Source organism: Anthonomus grandis, chromosome 12 (assembly GCF_022605725.1).
Source record: "Anthonomus grandis grandis chromosome 12, icAntGran1.3, whole genome shotgun sequence".
NCBI lineage: Eukaryota > Metazoa > Arthropoda > Insecta > Coleoptera > Curculionidae > Anthonomus > Anthonomus grandis.
Window position 1 is genome coordinate 1,372,142 of NC_065557.1, and position 23,773 is coordinate 1,395,914.

The 23,773-nt window shown below is 33.4% G+C and overlaps 1 protein-coding gene and 1 long non-coding RNA gene across 8 annotated transcripts in view; one reads left to right on the forward strand and one right to left on the reverse strand.

Moving 5' to 3' along the window:
- LOC126743167 (probable beta-hexosaminidase fdl) overlaps positions 1 to 23,773 on the forward strand; it is a 136,633-nt gene that overhangs the window by 110,009 nt on the left and 2,851 nt on the right. For all 5 annotated transcript variants that reach the window (XR_007662799.1, XR_007662800.1, XM_050450148.1 and 2 more), the window contains exons 8-9: positions 7,492 to 7,750; positions 13,525 to 13,756. Coding sequence is in view for 3 of the 5 variants with exons in the window: in XM_050450148.1 (XP_050306105.1) it covers positions 7,492 to 7,750; positions 13,525 to 13,756 (491 nt within the window). In the remaining 2 variants the exon portion in view is untranslated. The remainder of the gene's footprint in view (positions 1 to 7,491; positions 7,751 to 13,524; positions 13,757 to 23,773) is intronic.
- LOC126743175 (uncharacterized) lies at positions 19,634 to 23,700 on the reverse strand. Of its 3 annotated transcripts, none has more exons than XR_007662803.1 (3): positions 23,557 to 23,700; positions 23,035 to 23,208; positions 19,634 to 19,728 (listed from the first exon to the last, which is right to left on the reverse strand). It is a non-coding gene; the product is annotated as an uncharacterized LOC126743175 (long non-coding RNA). The 3 variants fall into 3 exon arrangements; XR_007662804.1 differs by lacking the exon at positions 19,634 to 19,728 and adding an exon at positions 19,982 to 20,076; XR_007662805.1 differs by lacking the exon at positions 19,634 to 19,728 and adding an exon at positions 21,026 to 21,120.

Here is a 23,773-nt window from a genome sequence, read left to right on the forward strand (position 1 = left end):
GATAAATTTTGTTCCACTGTTGAGTGACGTCTTTGACCGGGAATTGTCGTGAATTAGTGTTGCACGCGTGTTAACAGTCGATACGCATTTCAACTACACTGCTCAACAAAAAATATGTTTAATTGCATTTTTTTTTGCTAAAGTTTATACACTGCCCAACAAAAAAATTATTAAGCATTTTTTATCAGATAATTGCACTTTTTTCGTGTAAACATTTTTTTCTTTAAATATTATCTATACTTGAAAGATATAAGTGTAAATTACACTGTTAAAAAAAATTGTAAAAAAAGATCTCGGTGGCTTGAAAATAAACATTGTACAACTGATTATAAATGATTGAGTTGCATTGCACCAAAAAAAAATGAATTTTTCAAAGTTAAAAATAAAAAATCAACTACACTGCTTAACAAAAATATATTTAAAAAAAACTTCCTAAAAATATATTAAGACAAATTCGTCTAAGTGTAATGACACTGCTCGACAAAAAAAAATTTTTTTTAATTACTTCGTCGTCAAAAACTCATACATTGCCCAAGAAAAAATGTTTATAGAAAGATCGTCAGGCAGTTAAATTTATTTTCTTAAAGAGTATTTTTTCTTTCAAATATACACTGCTCGAAGAAAATATAGGTAAATTAGGCTGCTTGACACTAAATATATTTTTTTTAAATATCGTTAGGTACACTGCTTGAAAAATTGGCCTAAAAGTGAATAAAGAATAGTTATATATTATTATAATTTTTCGAAATTTAAAATACACTGCTTAAAAAAATATTTAAAAAAAAAGGATTTGAAATATTTTATCACTGCTTGTCAATCATTTTTTTATTATTAAGTACACTACCTAAAAAGAAATATTTTTGTCTTGAAGATCTCAGTTGAAACAATTAAATTACACGGCTCAAAAAAAATCAAACTAAACTGCTTAACAAAATAATTTTTTTTTAAATGACGTTTTTTGGACAAAGAAATGAAAGATAATTATGCAAATGAATTACGCTGCTCGACAATATTTTTTTCGTTTACATTAAGTTGATGAAAGAAGTTTAAAAAAATTCAACTACACTGCTTAACAAAAAGTTAATAAATACTTTTTTTTAAATAAAATTTTAGCTACTTAGAAGTTATAAATTAGAATTACACTGCTCAACAAAAAAAATTTTTAAATACTTTCTTAGATAAAAAGTTCGCGAACTACACTGCTCTATATCATTGGCTTGAAATTAAACAAACAATATCACGAGAAAAAAAATTACACTGCTTGACTAAAAACAGCCCAAACATGCTCACTTTTTTGGTGGTAATTAAAAAAAAATCAACTACACTTCTTAACAAAATATAATAATTTTTTTTTTATGAACTACACTGCTCGACCAAAAAACCTGAAGACCATTTAATTTTTTTCGGTACATAAACTCATACACTGCTTAATATAAAAATTATTAAAGAAGAATGGTACTTAAATTTTCTTAAATATTTTTTTTCAACTGCTTTAAGGATAAATTACACTGATAAAAATCCTTTAGATACACTGCTTGAAAAAAAATTATACCTTAATAAAAAAAAGCCTCAGTGACTTGAAAGTAAACGAACAATTGACTTACACTGCACAAAATAAATATTTTTTTTTTTAAATATTGAAAATCAAATACACTGCTTGACAGAAAAAAATGATCTGAAAAAATTTTTTCATTACTTTTGGTTCATACACTATCTGACCAATAAGAAAAAGATTTTTAGGTAACTGAACTTATTTTCTAAAAAATTTATTATACTGCCTAACAAAAAATAATAATTTTTTTTTTACAAAATCTCAGACAGCTTTACTTCTTTATATAAAAAAAACTTACTCGGTTAGTTTAGAAATATTCTTTTGTTTTAGAGATCAACAATTTGGAAGATGAATTACACTGCTTGACAAAAAAATCTGAAGACAATTTAATTTTTTTCAGTAAAAAAACTTATACACCGCTTAACAAAAAAATGATGATAAGGAAAAATGATACTTTAATTTTCTTAAAAAAATTTTTTTTTTTGCTTTAAATGTCAACTACCTAAAAAAGATAAGTTTAAATTACACTGCTTGACAGCAATATGTCGAAAAAATCATTAGATACACTACTTGAAAAAAATATACCTCAGTTTTTCAAATAATAAAAATCAAATACACTGCTCGACAACAAAAATCTTCTGAAATAATTTTTTTTATTACTTTTGGTTTATATACTACCTGATCAATAAGAAAAAAATTAATGAAAGATTTTCAGGTTATTGAACTTAACTAATATTTTTTTTTTACAAATTACACTGCTCGATAAAAAAAAATTAAAAATACTTTCTTGGATAAAAAGTTCGCATTTGCTTGGAAAATATAAAATCGAACTACACTGCTCTATCTCATTGACCTGAAATTAAACAAATGACTTACAGAGCACGAGAAAAAAAAAAATACACTGCTTGACTAAAAACATCCCAAACATGTTCACTTTTTTGGCGGTAATAAAAAAAAAATCAACTACACTGCTTAACGAAAAATAATAAAAATTTTTTTTTTAGAACTACACTGCTCGACAAAAAAACCTGAAGACAATTTAAATTTTTTCGGTACATAAATTCATACGCTGCTTAACAAAAAAATTATTAAAGAAGAATGGTACTTAAATTTTCTTAAATATTTTTTTTCAACTGCTTTAAGGATAAATTACACTGATAAAAATCCTTTAGATACACTGCTTGAAAAAAAATTATACCTTAATAAAAAAAAGCCTCAGTGACTTGAAAGTAAACGAACAATTGACTTACACTGCACAAAATAAATATTTTTTTTTTTAAATATTGAAAATCAAATACACTGCTTGACAGAAAAAAATGATCTGAAAAAATTTTTTCATTACTTTTGGTTCATACACTATCTGACCAATAAGAAAAAGATTTTTAGGTAACTGAACTTATTTTCTAAAAAATTTATTATACTGCCTAACAAAAAATAATAATTTTTTTTTTACAAAATCTCAGACAGCTTTACTTCTTTATATAAAAAAACTTACTCGGTTAGTTTAGAAATATTCTTTTGTTTTAGAGATCAACAATTTGGAAGATGAATTACACTGCTTGACAAAAAAATCTGAAGACAATTTAATTTTTTTCAGTAAAAAAACTTATACACCGCTTAACAAAAAAATGATGATAAGGAAAAATGATACTTTAATTTTCTTAAAAAAATTTTTTTTTTTGCTTTAAATGTCAACTACCTAAAAAAGATAAGTTTAAATTACACTGCTTGACAGCAATATGTCGAAAAAATCATTAGATACACTACTTGAAAAAAATATACCTCAGTTTTTCAAATAATAAAAATCAAATACACTGCTCGACAACAAAAATCTTCTGAAATAATTTTTTTTATTACTTTTGGTTTATATACTACCTGATCAATAAGAAAAAAATTAATGAAAGATTTTCAGGTTATTGAACTTAACTAATATTTTTTTTTTACAAATTACACTGCTCGATAAAAAAAAATTAAAAATACTTTCTTGGATAAAAAGTTCGCATTTGCTTGGAAAATATAAAATCGAACTACACTGCTCTATCTCATTGACCTGAAATTAAACAAATGACTTACAGAGCACGAGAAAAAAAAAATTACACTGCTTGACTAAAAACATCCCAAACATGTTCACTTTTTTGGCGGTAATAAAAAAAAAATCAACTACACTGCTTAACGAAAAATAATAAAAATTTTTTTTTAGAACTACACTGCTCGACAAAAAAACCTGAAGACAATTTAAATTTTTTCGGTACATAAATTCATACGCTGCTTAACAAAAAAATTATTAAAGAAGAATGGTACTTAAATTTTCTTAAATATTTTTTTTCAACTGCTTTAAGGATAAATTACACTGATAAAAATCCTTTAGATACACTGCTTGAAAAAAAATTATACCTTAATAAAAAAAAGCCTCAGTGACTTGAAAGTAAACGAACAATTGACTTACACTGCACAAAATAAATATTTTTTTTTTAAATATTAAAAATCAAATACACTGCTCGACAGAAAAAAATTATCTGAAAAAATTTTTTTCATTACTTTTGGTTCATACACTACCTGACCAATAAGAAAAAGATTTTTAGGTAACTGAACTTATTTTCTAAAAAATTTATTATACTGCCTAACAAAAAATAATAATTTTTTTTTTACAAAATCTCAGACAGCTTTACTTCTTTATATAAAAAAAACTTACTCGGTTAGTTTAGAAATATTCTTTTGTTTTAGAGATCAACAATTTGGAAGATGAATTACACTGCTTGACAAAAAAATCTGAAGACAATTTAATTTTTTTCAGTAAAAAAACTTATACACCGCTTAACAAAAAAATGATGATAAGGAAAAATGATACTTTAATTTTCTTAAAAAAATTTTTTTTTTTGCTTTAAATGTCAACTACCTAAAAAAGATAAGTTTAAATTACACTGCTTGACAGCAATATGTCGAAAAAATCATTAGATACACTACTTGAAAAAAATATACCTCAGTTTTTCAAATAATAAAAATCAAATACACTGCTCGACAACAAAAATCTTCTGAAATAATTTTTTTTATTACTTTTGGTTTATATACTACCTGATCAATAAGAAAAAAATTAATGAAAGATTTTCAGGTTATTGAACTTAACTAATATTTTTTTTTTACAAATTACACTGCTCGATAAAAAAAAATTAAAAATACTTTCTTGGATAAAAAGTTCGCATTTGCTTGGAAAATATAAAATCGAACTACACTGCTCTATCTCATTGACCTGAAATTAAACAAATGACTTACAGAGCACGAGAAAAAAAAAATTACACTGCTTGACTAAAAACATCCCAAACATGTTCACTTTTTTGGCGGTAATAAAAAAAAAATCAACTACACTGCTTAACGAAAAATAATAAAAATTTTTTTTTTAGAACTACACTGCTCGACAAAAAAACCTGAAGACAATTTAAATTTTTTCGGTACATAAATTCATACGCTGCTTAACAAAAAAATTATTAAAGAAGAATGGTACTTAAATTTTCTTAAATATTTTTTTTCAACTGCTTTAAGGATAAATTACACTGATAAAAATCCTTTAGATACACTGCTTGAAAAAAAATTATACCTTAATAAAAAAAAGCCTCAGTGACTTGAAAGTAAACGAACAATTGACTTACACTGCACAAAATAAATATTTTTTTTTTAAATATTAAAAATCAAATACACTGCTCGACAGAAAAAAATTATCTGAAAAAATTTTTTTCATTACTTTTGGTTCATACACTACCTGACCAATAAGAAAAAGATTTTTGGGTAATTGAACTTATTTTCTAAAAAATTTATTATACTGCCTAACAAAAAATAATAATTTTTTTTTACAAAATCTCAGACAGCTTTACTTCTTTATATAAAAAAAACTTACTCGGGGAGTTTAGAAATATTCTTTTGTTTTAGAGATCAACCATTTGGAAGATGAATTACACTGCTTGACAAAAAAATCTGAAGACAATTTAATTTTTTTCAGTAAAAAAACTTATACACTGCTTAACAAAAAATGATGATAAGGAAAAATGATACTTCAATTTTCTTAAAAAATTTTTTTTTGCTTTAAATGTCAACTGCTTGAAAAAGATAAGTTTAAATTACACTGCTTGACAGCAATATATTGAAAAAATTATTAGATACACTGCTTGAAAAAAATATACCTCAGTTTTTCAAATAATAAAAATCAAATACACTGCTCGACAACAAAAATCTTCTGAAATAATTTTTTCTATTGCTTTTGGTTCATATACTACCTGACCAATAAGAAAATGATTAATGAAAGATTTTCAGGTTATTGAACTTAACTAATAATTTTTTTTACAAATTACACTGCTCGATAAAAAAAAATTAAAATACTTTCTTGGATAAAAAGGTCCCATTTGCTTGAAAAATATATAATCGAACCACACTGCTCTATCTCATGGGCCTGAAATAAGACAATTGACTTACAGCGCACGAGAAAAAAAACATTACACTGCTTGACTAAAAACATCCCAAACATGTTCACTTCTTTGGCGGTAATAAAAAAAAATCAACTACACTGCTTAACAAAAAATAATAAAATTTTTTTTTTATGAACTACATTGCTCAACAGAAAAACCTGAAGACCATTTAATTTTTTTCGTTACATAAACTCATAACTGCTTTAAGGATAAATTACACTGATAAAAATCGTTTAGATACACTGCTTCACAAAAAATTATACCTTAATAAAATAAAGGCTCAGTGACTTGAAAGCAAACGAACAATTGACTTACACTGCACAAAATAAATATTTTTTTTTTAAATATTAAAAATCAAATACACTGCTCAACAGAAAAAATGTTCTGAAATAATTTTTTTATTACTTTTGGTTCATGCACTACCTGACCAATAAGAAAAAGATTTTTGGGTAGTTGAACTTCTTTTCTGAAAAATCTATTATACTGCTTGAAAAAAAATAATTTTTTTTATAATACTTACACTGCCCAAAAAAAATATAATTTTCGTGAATTAAAAAAAAAATACACTGCCTAACAATGATTTTGTTTAATAATATTAAGTACATAACCTAATGTACTATAACTAAATAAACTATACTGCTCGACTTAAAAAATCACCTAAAATATTTTTTAATTACCTCTCGTTCATACACTGCTTAATAAAGAAAAATTAGAGGGATTATTAGGTAGTTAAATTTATTTTCTTAAAAAATTATGACACTGTTTGACAATAATTTTTTTAACAAATTGCGTTAGGGATAAATGTTTGAAAATATTAAAAAGATGAAATACACTGCTTGACAAAAATCGTTTTTAAAAATTGGTTAAAAGAACTTCGAAACTATTAAGAATATATATAAATTAATTACACTGCTGAATTTTTACTAAAAAAGTCTTAGTTGCGTGGAGTAAACATACACTTGCCTGGAAATTAGGTTATACTGCTCATCCAAAAAATACTCTCAAGCAATTACAATTTTTCTATTAAAAATCACTTTCATCAAAAGTACTTACACTGCCCAACGAGATCTAACCATGAAACATTCCGCCCTCATTTTCTAAATTATTACGGTCTAGATCTTCCGGAAATTGCGTTTTTCTAGCATAGTCTACTAATTCTCGTTCGACCAATACTTCGTCCACTAATCTATGCGAAGTTTGCCCGGTCAATGACGTAAACGAACAGCTTTAGAGTGTCACAGTAAAAAACGAGAACAATTTTATCCAGTCCGGATTAAAAAAAAAACCCCAGCAAAAACCGTTTAATTATTCAGGAATTTGGACACTTTTATACGGCGGGGATTAGCGCGCGTTTTCCATCTGGCATTTTCCAGGACGGGTCAAAATAAAGAACTTTTACAGTTGTTGCACTAATATACAAGGATTACCCCCCCCAAAAAAAAAAAAAAGACAACCGTTTAAATTGAACTTTTCATTATTTTCCAGGGACTTATTGGACTTATCCGGCGAGAGGGAGATTTTCCATCTGGGCGGTGACGAGGTGAACCTGGAATGTTGGGCTCAACATTTCCAGAAATCAAACGCGAACAATAACCACTCGGACCTACACGATCTGTGGGGCGAGTTTACTGGAAAAGCGTTGGCCAGACTGCAAAAAGCGAACGGGGGCTTCAAAATCCCAAACGTCATTATCTGGTCCAGTAAACTCAGTAAGAGACCCTATGTCACCAAGTATCTGGATAAGGTAAGGAAATTTGCAACTTGCCCCCGGACTATTTTATTAGTGCGAGCCTCAAAGGTACAAAATTATCCATTTTAAACCAAGATTAAGTCCGCAAGAAGATATTTCTTAATTAGGCCCGTTGGATAATGGTCCGGTGCATTGTGGGTTAATTTTAATTTACGACCCTCTGGATTCTGTTTATGAACTCGTTTTAAAGGGATATTTATGGCCTCCAGGGCGAAACAGAAGACCGAGTAAGAGAATTTCCGATTTAAGGGTTAAATAGTTATTTATACTTTGTCATTGATAGTTTTCCTTGAAATTAGGAGACAATTTGGCAACACTGTTTCAGCTGGAGAGCCCTGAATTTGCGAAGAACCAAAAATTGCTACTGAAAAAATTTACCATGGTTAATTTACATTAATAAATTTGGCAGTTGCTCCCAGACTAAAGGTTAAATTCGATGTTTTTTTGACGTAGCTGTTTTGAGCTCTTGGACTATAGAGACTTACTAAACTTACAGAGAAAATCTGGATCTACAATTTAGCTCTCTACACGTTTTTGCATTAAATCAATAGGAGTAAAGATTTTTAGGGAAATGTCATAATATGACCGATGCCAATTTTTTGTCAAATAACAAACATTTAAGCGCATATTTCTCGAAACGGGTGAGGTCTACTGAAAAAATGATTGAAATGTTTCTTGTAGAGCATAATGCAGTCTACAATTTTGCTCCCTAGACATTTTTTCATTAAATCAATAGGAGCTGAGATATATGGAACAATGTCTTAAGATGATCAATTAAAAAATAATAGACAGTTGCTCCCAGACTAAAGGATAAATGACAAGGAGAAGGATAGATTGCTACTTTTAATCCAAAAACTGTTTTAAAAATTACAGGAGCTCCCGGACTAAGAAGAAAATTTTCAAATTGATTGTGATGTGGTGATGTAATAGTTTCATTTTTATAGTCCAAGAGTGTTGCGTGTATTTTTTTTATTTAGACATTTAAGGCTATTTAGTCATGTAAACTAACAGAGAATTTAATCAGTAGCTCCTGAGCTATATAAATTTAGTGCAACGTGAGTATAAAGTTTGTTAGTCCAAGAGCCCTAGATATGAAATTGTTTAGACACTTAGGAGTAATTACTCGCCTACACTGAACACTTTATAATTTAAATAAAATTTGTCCATAGCTCCTGGACTAAAAGATAAAAAAGAACCACGCCCAAGATTGTTTTAGCAGTGTTGCCAAGAGTAAGTCTTCTCAAATAGTCAATAAAATTTTAATGCTGTTTATTTTATGAGAATTGGGTCATTGGTTGCTGAGATATTAGATTTTAAGGCGAATTATCACTTGATTGTTGGACGTCACTGGAATAAATTAATATTTTTTTTTAAATTGTTGCCTGGATTAATTTAAACCCAAGACATTATTTGTTCAGCACTCTTTTGCTAATATTATGCTCCTTGTTGCATAAGAATCGTGCCAACGGTTGCTGAGATATTAGACTTTAAAGTACGTCATCTCCTTAAAGGCGAAACTTGATTCTTGGATATCACTCGACAAAAAGTCCATTTTCTCCAAAACTGTTGACTCAATTATTTTAATCCCAAGACATTATTTATTCAGCATACTTTTGCTAACATTATGCTCCTTGTTGCATAAGAATCGTGCCAACGGTTGCTGAGATATTAGACTTAAAAGTGGGTCATCACCTTGAAGATGAAACTTGATTCTTGGACGTCACTGGACAAAAAGTCCATTTTCTTCAAAACCTTTGGCTGGATTATTTTAAACCCAAAACATTATTTATTTAGCATGCTTTTGCTAATATTATGCTCTTTGTTTCATAAAAATTGTCCCAACGGTTGCTGAGATATCAGACTTTAAAGTGGGTTATCACCTTGAAGACGAAACTTGATTTTTGTATGTCACTGAACACAAACTCCATTTTCTCAAAAACTATGGCTTGGATTGGCCTAAGCTTAAGACATTATTTGTTCAGCATGCTTTTGCTAACATTATACTCTTTGTTGCATAAGAATCGCCCCAACGGTTGCTGAGATATCAGACTTTAAAGTGGGTCATCACCTTACAGACGAAACATAATTCTTGGATGTCACTAGACATAAACTCCATTTTCTTTAAAACTATAACCTGGATTGGATTGAACCTAACACATTATTTGTTCAGCATGCTTTTGCTAACATTATGCTCTTTGTTTCATAAAAATTGTCCCAATGGTTGCTGAGATATTAGACTTTAAAGCGAGTCATCATTGGATATCTACATTATTACATTATATAGCCGAGTTAATATTTCTCGGCGATTCCTTAAACGGGGGTCCGAGCTGATTTGAAATATCTGAAATAACTGAAATATGTCCGGCGCGTTCGCCAATTGATAAGAATTATTTCAAATTTTTTCAAATTGTAATGAAGGTTGCACGTTTATGGTTTTTCGGTATTCGGTTGATGCTCGCACTCGCATGGAATGTCGCGCCGGATTTTATTTATTTTTAATAATATGTCGGATATTTCAGTGTTAAATGCGTATTGTACGGACGGTTTATGGTGTTATATTCGGGTGTAAATTATCGTAAAATTAATAGGGTATGTGTAAAATAGCCTTATTTCTTATCCATTAATTTAATTAAAAATTGCTCTAAGCTAGTGAGAGGGTATAAAGTTAATTAGTCCAAGAGCCTTATATGTAAATTGATTAGACACTTAAGAGCACTGAACACCTGTCATAATTTATATAAAATTTGTCCATAGCTCCTGGCCTAGGAGACAATCAAGAACCACGCCCAAAATCTTTTTCACAATAGTCCAAGGCCTTTTTTGATCTTTCGTTCATGAGCTCTTGGACAAAAGGATAATAATCAGTTATTAATTTGACTTTTATAGCCCAAGAGCGTTGCCTGTATTTTACATGATTTAGACACTTTATTTATCATCACATATTTATCAGCTCCTGGACTATTAAAAATGTGAGTGTAAAAATTTTACCTATTCTAATTTATCTTTAAATCAAAACAGCAACAAGATCTATACTCAAAATTATTTCTTGCAATGTTTAATACGTCAAGCCATTTTTCGATCTATAGCCTCCGGACTAATACAGAATCCGGAGGTTCGTATAACGCGTGCAAGTGAGAGAAAAGACGTGGTGCCTTGTTGCCATTGTCCGATACGCCTGGACTATAAATAGAAACTGAAATCCTAGAGGCCTTAGTCCGGGCGCAAAAGTGATTTTTTAGAACAAAAAAGAATTGTCATATTTAAACATTAACGTTCCAGGGAAGTAATTTAAGATGCATCCCTGTAACTTCCGAACTCCCTAACGGAGTAAGCATCAATATTAAATTAAGGCTCGGATATTAATTAGTAAGTAGGCAAGTAGTAGTAAATCGATATTCAAGAATCCCGTATAAATGCGAATAATAATTTTAATTCCATCGGGTGTTCATTTTTTTTTTGAATAACTAGTTTGTTATTAGCTTTAGGAAAAAAATTGTAGAATACAATTTTGTAGACTATTTTTCAATCTTTCAAATTGATTATTATGATTTTTCTCAAAGGACCAACGGTTTTCGAGATACCTTAACTAAATAGTTCTAACAATTGATGAGTTCAGCGTGATCAACCCATTTATCCAAATAACTCGTTTATTATAAGTCGTATGAAAGATTTTATAGAATACAACTTAACAGAATATCCTTCGGAGGATAGTACTTTTTGTTTAATAGGAATATTCCTATTCGTTGTCCAGCTATTGAAATTTTAGTCGAGTGGTCACTTTGAAGAGCAACCATTGTTTTTCGAGATCGCTGTATAAAATGAAGAATATTACTGCACGATTATTTTGAATTATAAGGAATAAATCAAGAGAATATTCTTCTGAGGATTACATTTTTTATTTGATAAGAATATTCTGATCCATTGTCGAGTTATTGAATTTTTAGTTGAGTGGTCACCTTGAAGAGCAACCATTGTTTTTCGAGATTACTAAGCAAAATGAAGAATATTCTTGTAATTCTTGCCTGGATCAGTTTGAACTATAAGCATTATTTTAAGAGAATATTCTTCTAAGGAATATACTTTTTGTTTCATAAAAATATTCCTATTCATTGTCCAGTTATTGAACTTTAAGTTGAGTGATGACTATAAAGGGCACACAATTATTTTTGGACATAACTAACTATAATGGCGAATAACTCTTTTATCCTTCTTTGAACTAGTTTGAGTCTTAAGCAAATTTTGCATCGAATATTCTTCTTAGTATTATATTTTTTATTTGACAGGAATATTCCTATTCGTTGTCCAGTTATTGAACTTTTAGTTGGGTGGTCACTTTATAAACATTATTTTTGGGACATCACTACTCAAAATAACCAATAGTCTTGAAATCCTTGCAAGAACTACTTTGAACCCTATAACTAATATGTTCAAAGAATATTCTTCTGAAAATAATTCTTTTTATTTAACAGGAATATTCCTATTCGTTGTCCACCTATTGAACTTTTAGTCGAGTGGTCACTTTGAAGAGCAACCATTGTTTTTCGGGATCGCTGTATAAAATGAAGAATATTTCTGCACTTCTTACTTCGATTATTTTGAAGCATAAGGAATTAATCAAGAGAATATTCTTCTGAGAATTACACTTTTTATTTGACAAGAATATTCTGATCCATTGTCGAGTTATTGAATTTTTAGTTGAGTGGTCACCTTGAAGAGCAACCATTGTTTTTCGAGATTACTAAGCAAAATGAAGAATATTCTTGTAATTCTTGCCTGGATCAGTTTGAACTATAAGCATTATTTTAAGAGAACATTCTTCTGAGGAATATACTTTTTGTTTCATAAAAATATTCCTATTCGTTGTCCAGTTATTGGACTTTAAATTGAGTGGTCACCTTAAAGAGCAAACAATTATTTTTGGACATAACTAACTATAATGGCGAATAGCTCTTTTATTCTTCTTTGAACTAGTTTGAGTCTTAAACAACTTTTGCCTAGAATATTCTTCTTAATATTACACTTTTTATTTGACAAGAATATTCTGATCCATTGTCGAGTTATTGAACTTTTAGTTGAGTGGTCACCTTGAAGAGCAACCATTGTTTTTCGAGATTACTAAGCAAAATGAAGAATAGTCTTGTAATTCTTGCCTGGATCAGTGTGAACTATAATCATTATTTCAAGAGAATATTCTTCTGAGGAATATACTTTTTAATTGACAAGAATATTCCTATTCATTGTCGAGTTATTGGACTTAACAGTTGCTGAGTTAGTTTGATGAACGCATTTACCCAAATAACTCGTTTGCTATTAGTCCTATGAAAAATTTTATAGAATGCAATTTTGTAGGTTAGGTTCTATTCTTCCAAACCGATAATTATCATTTTTCTTCTAAAATGAACAGTTTTCGAGATATCTCAACTAAATGAACCCAACAGTTAATGAGTTCTGTGTCATGGACACATTTACCCAAATAACTCGTTTGCTATTAATCTAATGAAAAAATCTATAAAACATATTTTTGTAGACCAGATCTCGTTCTTCCAAATGCGTCTTATAATTTGTTTTATAGGATCAACAGTTTCTGAGATATCTTAAATAAATTGAGTCAACACTGTCTTATGCAGCCTTTTGCTAATCTATCACAATCATCCAGATAACTTATTTCCTATTGTTTTTACGAGCAACCTCGTAGAGATCAAAGTTGTAGATCAGATCCTGTTTTACTCAAAAAAAATATCTGGATCTAACGAAATCTTTCATTCCAGAATCAAATAACTGTTCAAAGTTGGGGTGCCAGCCAATGGACCGATACTCCAGAATTAGTGGCTGACGGTTATAAGGTCCTGGCGTCCCACGTGGATGCCTGGTATCTGGATTGTGGATTTGGCAGGTGGAGGGAAACCGGGGAGGCCGCTTGCGACCCTTACAGGCCTTGGCAGACCGTTTACAACCATCAGCCTTGGCACCAATTAAGACTAAGCAAAAAGAGCTTTTTGGGTAAGTCCTGTTTATGGCTCTCAACTAATAACTTCAACCTTCAGTTAATAATACGCCAATTACTTACTCATGTCTATTTGACCGCGTGTCCGTTTCCATTACTAACTCTAATGTCTTCCCTGACAATGATTGAGCGTCCCCTTACCGACGGATTATTGGAAAATGAACAGGGCAGCAATCAAATAAATTATTTGTTCCGGGAAAAAAATTATTCGTATCCGATAGTTACTTATACCCAAATTAATAATGAAAAATTGGGAGGGAGGTAGTTCGGAATTAAATTCAGGGAATAATTATTTAGAGAGGTTTATTAATACAGTTCGCCCTCAAATGCTCATTCATTATTTGAAGGGGGAGGTTTCTTAGTGTATGACGTCATTGGATCCGCTGGAAACGTTACTTTTTGGACGTACTTAAATTAAATACACATAAGAAAAGACATTTTCTAGCGATCGTCTGTGATTTCCTGGATCGGAAAAGTCCTTGAAATCTCTCCTGTTTTTACGTTTTATTCAAGTACGAGGGTAAAAAAAACGTAAACCTCTTAATATGAAAAATCCACTCGAAATCGCACCGGGGCGAATAAATTTAATAAATTGAAACACAATACGGTTTACGGTCTAGTAAACTTTTTGTTAGTAAAACTGGAAAAATACTAGAGAGGTTTTCTTGGGAAAAGAAAATTTGCACTGGATATTTTTTTATAAAAAAAGTGTGTTTTTTTTTATTGTTTTCCTTTAATTTTTCAGGTTTAGTCTGTTTATTTTTTTCTTCTATTTTACTTCTTTTTTTTTCTTTTATTTGTTGCTTTATTTGTTTTTTCCAATAACATCATGGATCGCCTGGAAATGTTACTTTTCCAACGTATTTAATCCAAATACAGACGAGAGGCATAATTTCATAGCGATCGTTCATGATTTCTGGACCTCAGATGGACATTTCTGTCGATTTAGGTGTTAAAAGTCCACTTTTTCACTTTCTACCGCATCTCACCTTTCAGAAACATTCTGGATCGTCTGGAAATGTTACTTTTCCAACGTATTTAATCCAAATACAGACGAGAGGCATAATTTCATAGCGATCGTCCATGATTTCTGGACCTCAGATGGACATTTCTGTCGATGTAGGTGTCAAAAGTCCACTTTTTCACTTTCTACCGCATGTCACTTTTCAGGAACATTCTGGATCGTCTGGAAATGTTACTTTTCTAACGTATTTAATCCAAATACAGACGAGAGGCATAATTTCATAGCGATCGTTCATGATTTCTGGACCTCAGATGGACATTTCTGTCGATTTAGGTGTTAAAAGTCCACTTTTTCACTTTCTACCGCATCTCACCTTTCAGAAACATTCTGGATCGTCTGGAAATGTTACTTTTCCAACGTATTTAATCCAAATACAGACGAGAGGCATAATTTCATAGCGATCGTCCATGATTTCTGGACCTCAGATGGACATTTCTGTCGATGTAGGTGTCAAAAGTCCACTTTTTCACTTTCTACCGCATGTCACTTTTCAGGAACATTCTGGATCGTCTGGAAATGTTACTTTTCTAACGTATTTAATCCAAATACAGACGAGAGGCATAATTTCATAGCGATCGTTCATGATTTCTGGACCTCAGATGGACATTTCTGTCGATTTAGGTGTTAAAAGTCCACTTTTTCACTTTCTACCGCATCTCACCTTTCAGAAACATTCTGGATCGTCTGGAAATGTTACTTTTCCAACGTATTTAATCCAAATACAGACGAGAGGCATAATTTCATAGCGATCGTCCATGATTTCTGGACCTCAGATGGACATTTCTGTCGATGTAGGTGTCAAAAGTCCACTTTTTCACTTTCTACCGCATGTCACTTTTCAGGAACATTCTGGATCGTCTGGAAATGTTACTTTTCTAACGTATTTAATCCAAATACAGACGAGAGGCATAATTTCATAGCGATCGACCATGATTTCTGGACCTCAGATGGACATTTCTGTCGATTTAGGTGTCAAAAGTCCACTTTTTCACTTTCTACCGCATCTCACCTTTCAGGAACATTCTGGATCGTCTGGAAATGTTACTTTTTCAACGTATTTAATCCAAATACAGACGAGAGACGTAATTTCATAGCGATCGTCCATGATTTCTGGACCTCAGATAGACATAAATGCCGATTTATGGGTCAAAAGTCCACTTTTTCACTTTCTACCGCATTTCACCTTACAGGAACATTCTGGATCGTCTGGAAATTTTACTTTTCCAACGTATTTAATCCAAATACAGACGAGAGGCATAATTTCATAGCGATCGACCATGATTTCTGGACCTCAGATGGACATTTCTGTCGATGTAGGTGTCAAAAGTCCACTTTTTCACTTTCTACCGCATCTCACCTTTTAGGAACATTCTGGATCGTCTGGAAATGTTACTTTTCCAACGTATTTAATCCAAATACAGACGAGAGGCATAATTTCATAGCGATCGACCATGATTTCCGGACCTCAGATGGACATTTCTGTCGATTTAGGTGTTAAAAGTCCACTTTTTCACTTTCTACCGCATCTCACCTTTCAGGAACATTCTGGATCGTCTGGAAATGTTACTTTTCCAACGTATTTAATCCAAATACAGACGAGAGGCATAATTTCATAGCGATCGACCATGATTTCTGGACCTCAGATGGACATTTCTGTCGATTTAGGTGTCAAAAGTCCACTTTTTCACTTTCTACCGCATCTCACCTTTCAGGAACATTCTGGATCGTCTGGAAATGTTACTTTTTCAACGTATTTAATCCAAATACAGACGAGAGACGTAATTTCATAGCGATCGTCCATGATTTCTGGACCTCAGATAGACATAAATGCCGATTTATGGGTCAAAAGTCCACTTTTTCACTTTCTACCGCATTTCACCTTACAGGAACATTCTGGATCGTCTGGAAATTTTACTTTTCCAACGTATTTAATCCAAATACAGACGAGAGGCATAATTTCATAGCGATCGACCATGATTTCTGGACCTCAGATGGACATTTCTGTCGATGTAGGTGTCAAAAGTCCACTTTTTCACTTTCTACCGCATCTCACCTTTTAGGAACATTCTGGATCGTCTGGAAATGTTACTTTTCCAACGTATTTAATCCAAATACAGACGAAAGGCATAATTTCATAGCGATCGTCCATGATTTCTGGACCTCAGATGGACATTTCTGTCGATTTAGGTGTCAAAAGTCCACTTTTTCACTTTCTACCGCATCTCACTTTTCAGGAACATTCTGGATCGTCTGGAAATGTTACTTTTCTAACGTATTTAATCCAAATACAGACGAGAGGCATAATTTCATAGCGATCGACCATGATTTCTGGACCTCAGATGGACATTTCTGTCGATGTAGGTGTCAAAAGTCCACTTTTTCACTTTCTACCGCATCTCACCTTTTAGGAACATTCTGGATCGTCTGGAAATGTTACTTTTCCAACGTATTTAATCCAAATACAGACGAGAGGCATAATTTCATAGCGATCGACCATGATTTCCGGACCTCAGATGGACATTTCTGTCGATTTAGGTGTTAAAAGTCCACTTTTTCACTTTCTACCGCATCTCACCTTTCAGGAACATTCTGGATCGTCTGGAAATGTTACTTTTCCAACGTATTTAATCCAAATACAGACGAGAGGCATAATTTCATAGCGATCGACCATGATTTCTGGACCTCAGATGGACATTTCTGTCGATGTAGGTGTCAAAAGTCCACTTTTTCACTTTCTACCGCATCTCACCTTTCAGGAACATTCTGGATCGTCTGGAAATGTTACTTTTCTAACGTATTTAATCCAAATACAGACGAGAGGCATAATTTCATAGCGATCGACCATGATTTCTGGACCTCAGATAGACATAAATGCCGATTTATGGGTCAAAAGTCCACTTTTTCACTTTCTACCGCATCTCACCTTTCAGGAACATTCTGGATCGTCTGGAAATGTTACTTTTTCAACGTATTTAATCCAAATACAGACGAGAGACGTAATTTCATAGCGATCGTCCATGATTTCTGGACCTCAGATAGACATAAATGCCGATTTAGGTGTCAAAAGTCCACTTTTTCACTTTCTACCGCATCTCACTTTTCAGGAACATTCTGGATCGTCTGGAAATGTTACTTTTCTAACGTATTTAATCCAAATACAGACGAGAGGCATAATTTCATAGCGATCGACCATGATTTCTGGACCTCAGATGGACATTTCTGTCGATGTAGGTGTCAAAAGTCCACTTTTTCACTTTCTACCGCATCTCACCTTTCAGGAACATTCTGGATCGTCTGGAAATGTTACTTTTTCAACGTATTTAATCCAAATACAGACGAGAGACGTAATTTCATAGCGATCGTCCATGATTTCTGGACCTCAGATAGACATAAATGCCGATTTAGGTGTCAAAAGTCCACTTTTTCACTTTCTACCGCATCTCACTTTTCAGGAACATTCTGGATCGTCTGGAAATGTTACTTTTCTAACGTATTTAATCCAAATACAGACGAGAGGCATAATTTCATAGCGATCGTCCATGATTTCTGGACCTCAGATGCACATTTCTGTCGATTTAGGTGTCAAAAGTCCACTTTTTCACTTACTACCGCATCTCACCTTTCAGGAACATCCTGGATCGTCTGGAAATGTTACTTTTCCAACGTATTTAATCCAAATACAGACGAGAGGCATAATTTCATAGCGATCGACCATGATTTCTGGACCTCAGATGGACATTTCTGTCGATGTAGGTGTCAAAAGTCCACTTTTTCACTTTCTACCGCATCTCACCTTTTAGGAACATTCTGGATCGTCTGGAAATGTTACTTTTCCAACGTATTTAATCCAAATACAGACGAAAGGCATAATTTCATAGCGATCGTCCATGATTTCTGGACCTCAGATGGACATTTCTGTCGATTTAGGTGTCAAAAGTCCACTTTTTCACTTTCTACCGCATCTCACTTTTCAGGAACATTCTGGATCGTCTGGAAATGTTACTTTTCTAACGTATTTAATCCAAATACAGACGAGAGGCATAATTTCATAGCGATCGACCATGATTTCTGGACCTCAGATGGACATTTCTGTCGATGTAGGTGTCAAAAGTCCACTTTTTCACTTTCTACCGCATCTCACCTTTCAGGAACATTCTGGATCGTCTGGAAATGTTACTTTTTCAACGTATTTAATCCAAATACAGACGAGAGACGTAATTTCATAGCGATCGTCCATGATTTCTGGACCTCAGATAGACATAAATGCCGATTTAGGTGTCAAAAGTCCACTTTTTCACTTTCTACCGCATCTCACTTTTCAGGAACATTCTGGATCGTCTGGAAATGTTACTTTTCTAACGTATTTAATCCAAATACAGACGAGAGGCATAATTTCATAGCGATCGACCATGATTTCTGGACCTCAGATAGACATAAATGCCGATTTATGGGTCAAAAGTCCACTTTTTCACTTTCTACCGCATCTCACCTTTCAGGAACATTCTGGATCGTCTGGAAATGTTACTTTTTCAACGTATTTAATCCAAATACAGACGAGAGACGTAATTTCATAGCGATCGTCCATGATTTCTGGACCTCAGATAGACATAAATGCCGATTTAGGTGTCAAAAGTCCACTTTTTCACTTTCTACCGCATCTCACTTTTCAGGAACATTCTGGATCGTCTGGAAATGTTACTTTTCTAACGTATTTAATCCAAATACAGACGAGAGGCATAATTTCATAGCGATCGTCCATGATTTCTGGACCTCAGATGCACATTTCTGTCGATTTAGGTGTCAAAAGTCCACTTTTTCACTTACTACCGCATCTCACCTTTCAGGAACATCCTGGATCGTCTGGAAATGTTACTTTTCCAACGTATTTAATCCAAATACAGACGAGAGGCATAATTTCATAGCGATCGTCCATGATTTCTGGACCTCAGATGCACATTTCTTTCGATTTAGGTGTCAAAAGTCCACTTTTTCACTTACTACCGCATCTCACCTTTCAGGAACATCCTGGATCGTCTGGAAATGTTACTTTTCCGACGTATTTAATCCAAATACAGGCGAGAGACATAATTTCATAGCGATCGTCCATGATTTCTGGACCTCAGATGCACATTTCTGTCGATTTAGGTGTCAAAAGTCCACTTTTTCACTTACTACCGCATCTCACCTTTCAGGAACATCCTGGATCGTCTGGAAATGTTACTTTTCCAACGTATTTAATCCAAATACAGACGAGAGGCATAATTTCATAGCGATCGTCCATGATTTCTGGACCTCAGATGCACATTTCTTTCGATTTAGGTGTCAAAAGTCCACTTTTTCACTTACTACCGCATCTCACCTTTCAGGAACATCCTGGATCGTCTGGAAATGTTACTTTTCCAACGTATTTAATCCAAATACAGACGAGAGGCATAATTTCATAGCGATCATCCATGATTTCTGGACCTCAGATGCACATTTCTGTCGATTTAGGTGTCAAAAGTCCACTTTTTCACTTACTACCGCATCTCACCTTTCAGGAACATCCTGGATCGTCTGGAAATGTTACTTTTCCAACGTATTTAATCCAAATACAGACGAGAGGCATAATTTCATAGCGATCGTCCATGATTTCTGGACCTCAGACGGACATTTCTGTCGATTTAGGTGTCAAAAGTCCACTTTTTCACTTTCTACCGCATCTCACCTTTCAGAAACATTCTGGATCGTCTGGAAATGTTACTTTTCCAACGTATTTAATCCAAATACAGACGAGAGGCATAATTTCATAGCGATCATCCGTGATTTCTGGACCTCAGATAGACATAAATGCCGATTTATGGGTCAAAAGTCCACTTTTTCACTTTCTACCGCATCTCACCTTTTAGGAACATTCTGGATCGTCTGGAAATGTTACTTTTCCAACGTATTTAATCCAAATACAGACGAGAGGCATAATTTCATAGCGATCGTCCATGATTTCTGGACCTCAGACGGACATTTCTGTCGATTTAGGTGTCAAAAGTCCACTTTTTCACTTTCTACCGCATCTCACCTTTCAGAAACATTCTGGATCGTCTGGAAATGTTACTTTTCCAACGTATTTAATCCAAATACAGACGAGAGGCATAATTTCATAGCGATCATCCGTGATTTCTGGACCTCAGATGCACATTTCTGTCGATTTAGGTGTCAAAAGTCCACTTTTTCACTTACTACCGCATCTCACCTTTCAGGAACATCCTGGATCGTCTGGAAATGTTACTTTTCCAACGTATTTAATCCAAATACAGACGAGAGGCATAATTTCATAGCGATCGTCCATGATTTCTGGACCTCAGACGGACATTTCTGTCGATTTAGGTGTCAAAAGTCCACTTTTTCACTTTCTACCGCATCTCACCTTTCAGAAACATTCTGGATCGTCTGGAAATGTTACTTTTCCAACGTATTTAATCCAAATACAGACGAGAGGCATAATTTCATAGCGATCATCCGTGATTTCTGGACCTCAGATGCACATTTCTGTCGATTTAGGTGTCAAAAGTCCACTTTTTCACTTACTACCGCATCTCACCTTTCAGGAACATCCTGGATCGTCTGGAAATGTTACTTTTCCGACGTATTTAATCCAAATACAGGCGAGAGACATAATTTCATAGCGATCGTCCATGATTTCTGGACCTCAGATGCACATTTCTGTCGATTTAGGTGTCAAAAGTCCACTTTTTCACTTACTACCGCATCTCACCTTTCAGGAACATCCTGGATCGTCTGGAAATGTTACTTTTCCGACGTATTTAATCCAAATACAGGCGAGAGACATAATTTCATAGCGATCGTCCATGATTTCTGGACCTCAGATGCACATTTCTGTCGATTTAGGTGTCAAAAGTCCACTTTTTCACTTACTACCGCATCTCACCTTTCAGGAACATCCTGGATCGTCTGGAAATGTTACTTTTCCAACGTATTTAATCCAAATACAGACGAGAGGCATAATTTCATAGCGATCATCCGTGATTTCTGGACCTCAGATGCACATTTCTGTCGATTTAGGTGTCAAAAGTCCACTTTTTCACTTTCTACCGCATCTCACCTTTTAGGAACATTCTGGATCGTCTGGAAATGTTACTTTTCCAACGTATTTAATCCAAATACAGACGAGAGGCATAATTTCATAGCGATCATCCGTGATTTCTAGACCTCAGATGCACATTTCTGTCGATTTAGGTGTCAAAAGTCCACTTTTTCACTTTCTACCGCATCTCACCTTTTAGGAACATTCTGGATCGTCTGGAAATGTTACTTTTCCAACATATTTAATCCAAATACACACTAGAGGCATAATTTCATAGCGATCGTCCATGATTTCTGGACCTCAGACGGACATTTCTGTCGATTTAGGTGTCAAAAGTCCACTTTTTCACTTTCTACCGCATCTCACCTTTCAGAAACATTCTGGATCGTCTGGAAATGTTACTTTTTCAACGTATTTAATCCAAATACAGACGAGAGGCATAATTTCATAGCGATCATCCGTGATTTCTAGACCTCAGATGCACATTTCTGTCGATTTAGGTGTCAAAAGTCCACTTTTTCACTTTCTACCGCATCTCACCTTTTAGGAACATTCTGGATCGTCTGGAAATGTTACTTTTCCAACGTATTTAATCCAAATACAGACGAGAGGCATAATTTCATAGCGATCATCCGTGATTTCTAGACCTCAGATGCACATTTCTGTCGATTTAGGTGTCAAAAGTCCACTTTTTCACTTTCTACCGCATCTCACCTTTTAGGAACATTCTGGATCGTCTGGAAATGTTACTTTTCCAACGTATTTAATCCAAATACAGACGAGAGGCATAATTTCATAGCGATCGTCCATGATTTCTGGACCTCAGACGGACATTTCTGTCGATTTAGGTGTCAAAAGTCCACTTTTTCACTTTCTACCGCATCTCACCTTTCAGAAACATTCTGGATCGTCTGGAAATGTTACTTTTTCAACGTATTTAATCCAAATACAGACGAGAGGCATAATTTCATAGCGATCGTCCATGATTTCTGGACCTCAGATAGACATAAATGCCGATTTATGGGTCAAAAGTCCACTTTTTCACTTTCTACCGCATCTCACCTTTTAGGAACATTCTGGATCGTCTGGAAATGTTACTTTTTCAACGTATTTAATCCAAATACAGACGAGAGGCATAATTTCATAGCGATCGTCCATGATTTCTGGACCTCAGATGGACATTTCTGTCGATTTAGGTGTCAAAAGTCCACTTTTTCACTTTCTACCGCATCTCACCTTTCAGAAACATTCTGGATCGTCTGGAAATGTTACTTTTCCAACGTATTTAATCCAAATACAGACGAGAGGCATAATTTCATAGCGATCGTCCATGATTTCTGGACCTCAGATGGACATTTCTGTCGATTTAGGTGTCAAAAGTCCACTTTTTCACTTTCTACCGCATCTCACCTTTCAGAAACATTCTGGATCGTCTGGAAATGTTACTTTTCCAACGTATTTAATCCAAATACAGACGAGAGGCATAATTTCATAGCGATCGTCCATGATTTCTGGACCTCAGATGGACATGAATGCGGATTTAGGTGTCAAAAATCCACTTTTTCACTTTCTACCGCATCTCACCTTACAGGAACATCTTGGATCGCCTGGAAATGTTACTTTTCCAACGTATTTAATTCAAATACAGACGAGAGGCATTATTTCATAGCGATCGTCCATGATTTCTGGACCTCAGATGGACATTTCTGTCGATTTAGGTGTCAAAAGTCCACTTTTTCACTTTCTACCGCATCTCACCTTTCAGAAACATTCTGGATCGTCTGGAAATGTTACTTTTCCAACATATTTAATCCAAATACACACTAGAGGCATAATTTCATAGCGATCGTCCATGATTTCTGGACCTCAGAAAGACATTTATCCCTAATTAGGGGTCAAAAGTCCACT